The sequence below is a fragment of the Cryptotermes secundus genome, unplaced genomic scaffold (genome assembly GCF_002891405.2).
Source record: "Cryptotermes secundus unplaced genomic scaffold, Csec_1.0 scaffold40, whole genome shotgun sequence".
Taxonomy (NCBI): Eukaryota; Metazoa; Arthropoda; class Insecta; order Blattodea; family Kalotermitidae; genus Cryptotermes; species Cryptotermes secundus.
Window position 1 is genome coordinate 119,526 of NW_019730583.1, and position 9,295 is coordinate 128,820.

General features: G+C 42.0%; 1 protein-coding gene across 3 annotated transcripts in view; it reads left to right on the top strand.

The window, feature by feature from the left end:
- Positions 1 to 6,112: 6,112 nt before the first annotated feature.
- LOC111866329 (carbonic anhydrase 7) overlaps positions 6,113 to 9,295 on the top strand; it is a 56,971-nt gene continuing 53,788 nt past the window's right edge. Inside the window, exon 1 of one of the 3 annotated variants that reach the window (XM_023855170.2) lies at positions 6,113 to 6,231. In XM_023855170.2, the coding sequence (XP_023710938.1) occupies positions 6,183 to 6,231 (49 nt within the window). In that variant the 5' untranslated portion in view covers positions 6,113 to 6,182. The remainder of the gene's footprint in view (positions 6,232 to 9,295) is intronic. The other 2 variants (XM_023855171.2, XM_023855173.2) reach the window with 2 other exon arrangements.

Consider the following 9,295-nt stretch of genomic DNA (forward strand, 5'->3'; position numbering starts at 1 on the left):
AAAAGGGTGTACGATCAACAGTGCAAGATACAGTGATTTGCTGGCCAACAATCTGAAGCCAGCAATTCGCACCAAACGCCGTGGCCTATTGTCGAAGAAAGTGTTGTTGTTGCATGACAATGAACACTCACTCAAGGACGGCCAGGCCGTTGAAACCATTAACCATTTGTGTTTCGAGGTGCTGGAACACCCTGCCTACAGCCCAGATCTCGCCCTTTCCGACTATCATCTCTTTGGACCGCTCAAAGATGTTTTACGAGGTTTTTGATTTTCTACGGACAAAGAAGTGGGGGAAGCGGTGCATAAATGGCTGCGCGACCAACCGAAAACCTTCTTCATGGAGGGAATACGCAAGCTTTTGGACCGCTGGACCAAGTGCATGGAAAAGGGAGGAGACTATGTAGAAAAATGAAGTGCTTGTTCAACCTCTACTTTTGTATATATGGATTGGAAAAACAAAGAGTGCGGATAATTTTTGACTTCCCTACGTATATTCTGTATAGAAGAAGCATCAGACAAATTTTCGCGTACACGGATTTCATTACAGTTTTCATTACGAACCCGCAACGAATCGCAACAATTTTTTTTCGGCGCATGGAATTAACCTTGAGATAATATTGCATAACTTTTGTCTACGCTGATAAGAACAAAATTTCTCAAGCATTAAAAAGCCAGAACGCTTTTTGTTTGTGTATCTAAGTTTGTGTATCTCGGAATATAATGTTCTACTTTCTGCCAGAGTTCAAACAATAACTAGCAATATTTTCAGCAGCAATTTTGATTTCAGCACAAATAAACTACTGACCTAATGGGTTCATATGCCTGCATTTTAGTCTGTACACTTACAGCTGATGGAAGCATTCCTTCAGCCCATCCAGAACATCCTGGCAATATTTACGTACAACTACACTGCCAGTCTCATATTTCATCAGTTTGAAACGGAAGGCTAATTGGATTGGTCATGTTTTACGCGGTAACTGCCTTCTGAAAGAAGTTATTGAAGGAAAGATAGAGGGGCGGATAGAAGTGACAAGAAGACGAGGAAGAAGGCGTAAGAAGATGCTGGATGACCTTAGGGACAGAAGAGGATACTGTCATTTGAAGGAGAAAGCTCTAGATCGCATTAAGTGGAGGAATTGTTTTGGAAGAGACTGTGGACCTGTCGTCTGACAGATTACTGATGATGATGATGATGATTCAATACTGGCAATCCTTCTCAGATTGATTTGTGCCTCTAAGCCTATACATCTTCCGAGCGATTCTCTTCATACTGTTTGCTTGAAGATCATTAACTTTGAAGAAAACCGTCTTCTTGGATGTGGCGCCGTGTAGACATTGTGTTAATCGACGTTTCGGAGGAACGTTGGTTAACACTATCTACAGGGCGCCACATTTCAGAAGACGGCTTTCTTCATAGTAACCGCGTGAAAGCCTCAAATCTTACAACATTAATTTTGTTTTTAGTATGTTCTCATTGTTATTCTGAAAGTTCAATTGTTTTCGCGTTTTACATTGTTCAGGGTTAAAATTATCTCTGTTCTTTTGGTTTGAATTCTTGCACAATTGAAGTTCCTTTAATCGAATCATTTTGAGAATTCTTCGAGGAACTATCGTTTATTCTATTCAAGTTCCGATAAACTAAACTCCTTTTGCAGAAATTTTCACATTCTCTGCAATAAATTTTCCAGCTCTACTGTTGCCAAAGTTTTCGAAAACTGCGTCTAATATATAGTCCTGGCCAGCGGGTAAGGTAAAGCTATCCCTGTAACAAACCATGAAGCCCCATAGGGTTGTGAGACGTTGAAGCTCCCACATTTTCTCTAGACAATCGGCTGTCAGATGGCGGTAAGTTTGTTAGCCTTACGCGCTGGCCGCTCTTTAACCCCTAAGGAACATTCCTGGTACTCATGTTAGAGGCTGAGTCGAAACCAGGATAATAGTGCAGCTGGAAGGATTAGGTAAATTTAAAAAATCCACCTCATTCTTACTCGAACTCGGAACATTCCGGCTTGTAGCATATAATCTCAACAAAAATACGCTACCGCGTGTCTCCACTTGTCGTTTGTAAGAGCCGAAAAACTTAGTGACCTAACTTGGTACAATAGGCCAGTAGCGGCCTCAATACAAGGGACTTAGTCCCACCCCATTAGCAATAGTGACCTAACTGCATGGTTCTGGAAATGCACGATCCTTCCTTATGAGCTATTACAGTCTGACGAAGTTCTCATCACTAAACAGTCAACATTGTTAGAGCTTTTCGAAGAAAGTTTCCAACATTTCTGACTATTTCCGAAGTTAACCGACGTCTCTATTAAGCATACAGGTCTATAAGTTTAACAAAAACCCTCATTTTGTGCGGATCCATTCCAGACCCATCACGCATGTCTGCAATCCCCACCTCATTCGCTTCATCACCACTGGCGCAAGTATGAGAAATTCCTGGCGTCATCAAGTCTTTTTGCTCATGAAAGCCCGTCTACTGCTACACTGCGAACGTATGACATTTTAACACGATACAGTTCTTCATTGTCCACATTTCTTAGCTTCTTAAGATCAAATATTTCTATATGAAAGTTTTCGATTCCTGCTTTATTACTGAAAGTCTTTCCCTAACATTGTCAAGAACTACATTGTACCCATTGACACATTCAGCTCTTCTGAAAGACTGGATGCCACTTAAACTTGAATGGTGCTCTTTTTCTTACGGCATTAAAATGTGATTAGTCTGACAATAGAGTGCAAAAATTCAATGTGCTTAAAATAGTACTATTTATGATACGGTATAATCAGTATTGTTCTAGAGAACAAAAACACAAGAATAAGAACTTAATGATACTCTTAACATTACAGGTACTTCTATTCAGCAATGAAACCTAATAAGCCTATGCAACAAACACAATCATAGCTGCCGGAATAAAGTTTTTTAGGCGAATTTCAAAGCACAGGGGACAAGAATGTACAATAAGTTGTGAGATCAATACACTGGCTCACTTTTAACCAAAACTCTAGACTGCCTGCACAAATGAATTTACAATGTTGCTACAATGCAGACAGACAAAATAGTCCAGATAGAAGAGGAGAGGCTTATTGAAACCAGGAACAAAGAAACTACCGGACAACTGAGATCGGAGGCGATGAGGATTTCTCGCTTCAGAAAGGTCTGAAGGGCGATGCTTCCAGGTAGTTGACAAAAGGAAAAAGAGAAGACAAACACATACAGCAGCGGTGCCTACACAGATCCAGGTCCGGGATGGATCCAAACAAAACGCAACAGAAAGCTAGAGAGCGTCTCTTCGCTCAGATGATCAGAAACACTTTTGTTTCGCAAGCAGACTGATGGTCCCAATACTCGTACAGCGAGCTGGGTTAAACATTGTGTGCAAGGACTGTGGCAAAGTGCCACAACACAATGTAGGGGTTATAAGTGACACAAATAAAACTCAATTTGTATCCGAAATTTAATCTAGTAGTATTTCGAAGATATCAGTTTCAGTATTCCCGCTACGCCACGCCAGTCTGCGCCTTCAAAACGATTCATTTTTAAGAGGATTCTCTGCCAGCAGCTAGTAAACTCGTTTGGAAATGAGGCAACATTCAATATTTGGAAAAGACAATAACAGACAAAAATGGTTCTCATGAAGAAATTATAAGCAGATGGTATATGGAGAATGCTTGCTCCATTTAAGTTTATAATATTTTGTATATCCTCTAAAGAAAAGGCAAAGAAAGCTTAAAGCTATCCCTGTAACGGGCAGTGAAGGCCCATAGGGTTGTGAGACATCGAGGTTCCCACATTTTATAGATAATCGGGCTCATAGATGGCGGTGAGGCTGTCAGCCTTACGTGCCTGTTGTCCTTTACCCACATGAAGATTTCTGTTAGGGGTTGATCGGCTCCAGGGCCATAGTGCGGCTAGAAGGATTAAGTGACTTGAAAAATCCAATGATCTCATCGGGGATCAAACTCGCGACCTTCCAGCTTATGGCATAGTGGCTCAACGAACTACGCTACTATCTAAAAACTTAAAAATTAAAATATCCAGTACTCTAATCTTCACTGTTGTTTTGTATGGGTGTGAAATTTAGCTTCTCACCTTAAGGGAAAAAAATGGGATAGGGGCGTCTGAGATCAGGGTATTATGCAGAATACTTAGACACAAAACTGAGGAAATGACAAGAATGAGTAGCTTCATAATTCGTACTCTTCACAAATATAATTAAGGTGATGAAATCAAGGCGAGCGAGACGGGCGTGGCATGCAAAACCCATGAAAGGGATGAGAACACTTGTCCCTGTGCTTAATTAAGTGCTACATCGTGAAGACGTACGGGAGTGGAAGTATAACTCTAAGAATTCCAATCTACGTATTACATGGAAGGGAATCGAAAGTTTCACGTTCCAGCCTCTTTATCCCAGAGAAAGAGACTCCAGTACCAACTGGATAGGATAGGAGGCTGGATGGACACCTGACCCTGCCTCTTCCGGGAATCGAACTCCGGTCATAGAGGAGGACATTGCGAACTCGTATGTCTAAGGGTCTGCTTCCTTAAGTTACAGAAGTTAGGCCACGTCTATTTCTATGTACTTCGCTAATATGGCGCAAACTGACAGCAGAAGACGTAAGAGCAAATTTGTCCCTGTGCGTAATCAATCAATCAATCACAACGCCATACAGACATATGAGGGAGTAGAGATATAGCTCCACTATTCTTGAGCATAGCACTAGATGGAGCTGAGCCGTCAACTTCAAGCCCAGGCGGATGTAGATAAGGAAGATGACAAATTCATTACGTGAACACTGAATGGAAGCAAAGAGTCGGGTTCACGTTCCGGCCGTCTTTAATGATGGAGATATAGCATGTAGTTCCCAATATAAATGGGCTTATTTGGGCTGTGTATTTGCTGCAGAAACTAAGACAGACCAAGTAAGGAAATACGAAAGCTTGGGAAAATTTTAAGAAAAGAGGGGCAAACAGCTCGGATGAAGTCGAGCAGAGGGAAGTAAAGGCAGGGAAACCTGTTGGAAAGGAGGCAGTTGTAGAATCAACAAGAAGGCAGAAGGACGAAGTGAAACATATGAAACTACGTTTTAGTAACATTGAGACAAGAAACCTTACGAACCACATAAGTAAAATTTTATAAGGCAGTGGCAGTGCTTATGCTGACTTCTGCAAGTGAAAACTGGACAATAAACCGATCAGAAAAAAGGAAAATAGGGTCAGCTGAAGTGTGGTTCCTACGTCCTGTGGCTGGAGTTGGATACACCCTCCTAGATCAAAAACGAAATACAGATATACATTCAGAATTAAAAATATTCACTTCAACTGAGAGAATTGAAAGGCAACAAGAAAACTGGTAGGAACATGAAGAAAGCAGTCTTCTGGGATTTGGCACCGTGTATATGTGATGTTAACCGATGTTTCGGAGGAACGTATCGCCTCCACTGCTTTTACCGGTTCTCACGGTCTCTTCGCTTGCGGATTTCTTATATTTTTCTTCTACCCTGAAGATGGAGGCGATACGTTCCTCCGAAACGTCGGTTAACATCACATATACACGGTGCCAAATCCCAGAAGACTGCTTTCTTCATAGTCACCGCAGTGAAAGCCTCAAATCTTACATGGTAGGAACATATTTTAAGAATGAGGACGGACAGACTCTCAAAAACATTACTAAATTTAAAACCCAGAGGGCACAGCAGTACTGGACGAACCACGGCTAGACGGGCGGACATTTTCTCCTGAAGTCGAAAACAGGCCAATGGCCCATATTCTCCAAGTACTACTACTACTACTACTACTACTACTAGTACTACTAGTACTACTATTACTAGTAGTGGTAGTAGTATTAGTAGAAGGTTTAAGTAACGTGGATTGGATTGAAGTGACTTAGGCTAGAGTTAAAGAATGGTGATATTTTCTATTCGGAGTTCTAATATTAAAGCGTTGGTTGATTGGTTGGTTGACTGGTCAGTTTACGGCTTCATTGGTTGACTTGTTAGCGCTTAGTTGTTTGCTGGTACACCCTTATCACTATCAGTCCAGCTGTAACGCTACCACAGCGGCCTTGTATGTGACGTCGCACAACAAAGGTGGAATCAAAAGGCAGTCCTTCGGTGTGGCTTATAACGCAGCGAGCAGCTGGAGGGTGATCAGTCACCGCGTGACAAGTGCCGGTCGCAGTATGAAGCTTGTGGTTGCCGCGAACCTGCTGCTCGCCTTGCTGCTATCAGGTAACGGGTATTGTTCAGGCCACGAGACACGTTGCTTGGTCACTAGTGCAATGTCCTTGCAAGAACCATTTTTATCAATTAACACACTTACATGACATACCAGAGAGTGCAGTATCCTCTCGGAGTTGCTCCTGTCAACTAGCGTGATCTTGTACGACAAACTGTCCATACCGGAGACACGTATCTTGCTCAACCGTGCAGTATCCTCTCAAAGTGGCTCCTGTCAACTAGCGTGATCTTGTACGACAAAATCTCCAAACCCGAAACACGTATCTTGCTCAACAGTGCAGTATCCTCTCAAAGTCGCTACTAGCGTGATCTTGTACGACAAAGCGTCCATACCGGAGACACGTATCTCGCTCAAAGGTGCAGTATCCTCTCCAAGTGGCTCCTGTAAACTAGCGTGATCTTGTACGACAAAGTGTCCATACCGGAGATGCGTATCTTGTTCTAAAGTGCAGTATCCTCTCCAAGTGGCTCCTGTAAACTAGCGTGATCTTGTACGACAAAGTGTCCATACCGGAGATGCGTATCTTGTTCTAAAGTGCAGTATCCTCTCCAAGTGGCTCCTGTAAACTAGCGTGATCTTGTACGACAAAGTGTCCATACCGGAGATGCGTATCTTGTTCTAAAGTGCAGTATCCTCTCCAAGTGGCTCCTGTCAACTAGCGTGATCTTGTACGACAAAGTTTTCATATCCGAGACATGTATCTTGCTGAAGAGTGCAGTAATCTCTCAAAGTCGCTACTGTCAAGTAGCGTGATCTTACGAGACAAATTGTCCATACTTCTCTCAGTAGCGCAATAAAGTAAAAAGTAAAGTAAAGGTATCCCTTTACTGGCGGCAAGGTTGTCAGCCTTATGCGCCGGCCGCCCTTTACCCCCCAGGAAGATTCCTGGTACTCACTCTGTCAGAGGCTGAGTCGACCCCAGGACCATAGTGCGGCTGGAAGGATTAGGTCAATTGAAAAAATCCACCTCATCGGGACTCGAAACCGCGACCTCCCGGCTTGTAGCATAGTGCGTCAACCAACTACGATCCCGCGTGGCCCTTTCGAATTACTTGTAAAAGGAGGAAACGTGGGTAATGCGAGAAATGGAAGTGATATTCTATAATTAAGACGGCGACGAAATCTTCCCTAGTATTAAACCAACATTAAACACAAATGCAGATGTTCGCTATCATTCAACGGCATTCTGTCCTACAAGCCTTTGCCACATCCACTCCAAACTAATCTAACCAACCGGCTCTACAGCCCTTTGTGGGCCTTGTCCTCCTGCACCAACAGCCTCCAAGCATCTCTGTCCATCTCAGCGGATCTCCAACCTTTAACTTTCAATATTCTAAGGTCTTCTCTGACATCATCAAACCATCTCAATCTTGATCTACCTCTTACTCTTTTACTATAGATTTTCTCATACAAGATTTTCCTTGGCATTCTGTTAGCATCCATTTTTCTACATGTCCCAGCCATTCGATTCTTCTTGCCTTTATAAATCTAACCATATCTTCTTTCTTCAATATCTCATCTTTACTACATCCATTCAATAAATATTATTTGTATTTACATACAGGCAAACGCGCTTCTGTCCTCAAAGGATTATCCTCATTATCTCCTTGTGATTAATGTATTTAGATCCGGTTCATAACTGCAGCTGTTGGATTTCACACATACGGTGTGGTTTGTATGGTTCTCATGTACAGTACATACCTAAAAATAATAACAAACAATATGATCCGGGGTAGTGTAGTCGGTAAAGCGACTAGCTTCGGGCTGAACGGCCGAAAGGTCGGAGTCCTAGTCCCGGTAGAGTAAAGGATGTTCTCTTCTACACGTCGTTCAAACCGGCTCTGGGGCCCACCCAGCCTCCTATACAATGGGGGTAAAGCGGCTGGGGCGTGAAGCTGACCACTCATCTCCTACTAGTGCCGAGGTCAAGAAAATGCGTATCTATACATCCATCCCGCATAAGCCTTCATGGCGTAATGCTTAATTAGTTAAGCGCAGGGACATCACCAGAACATTATGTTAGGGAGTGTAGGTTAAGATATACGAGTAATTACAAGAGTAAAACTGCAGCAGTGTTCATAGTTTCCGACTGTGATACGCATTTTAGTCTTAGACTTAGTTAAGATGAATGTACCTTGTTGTTCACTTCTGTTCTATCATGCATTCTCATACTCAAACCAGAATTACTCACACATTCTTCTTGTTGTCAGCACAACGTTCATTCAAACCAAATGGGCGCAACTTCGTTGTTTAGCGCCAGAAGAGTAATGTTTACTTATTTATTATCTAAACATTTCTTATTAACGAATATTCAACGGGTTATTAGTCTAAGAGACTAAAGAATACCAAGAGTAGAGCATCGTCAAACCCGTCACGTTCGAAGAAGCAGCTTTCGACTATGTCATTGGGTTCCGTCATCATTTTTGGGGCTAGTATCTCTGTAGCCATAAATTCTAAAAAATAAAAGACATCAGTGGAAAAAGACGGAGTACACGAACTCTGAAAACAGGATTAATATGTTAAGATCACGTAGTTTGGTAGGTAGGTTCCTCTCCGAAACGTCGATACCTATCTACCACACTACTTGGTTCACATTGCAAAAGACCTTGATCTTGCTCTTCATGGCCATGTGAACGATTTATATGGACAGGAAGAGAAAGCTGCAAGTAGTACAGACTGGCGACAGAAATAATGCAGCGTTGGAATAAGGCTTCCGTAATTCTGTATTTCAGCATCTCGTTGCAATTGTTCAACTTAACGTTCATTATTTATCGTCCGTCAAAATTGCAACACTTTTCCATTCACTACTCAATTTTTAGTTTAATATTATACACCTTGACACTACATGTTTCGGCCCCAAACGGCCATCTTCAGGTGTCTTGATATGTTACAATTATTTTATTAAATTGTATTGAAACTGCTACACTGTCTTAGTTCGTGTTAAAATCACACGCTGTAGTCCTCTTTTCAAGGTAAAACCAGATAAAATCCTTTTAAGTTTCTATTATTATTCTATTATATGCACCAAAATAACGTGGGTATAATAGAAACTTT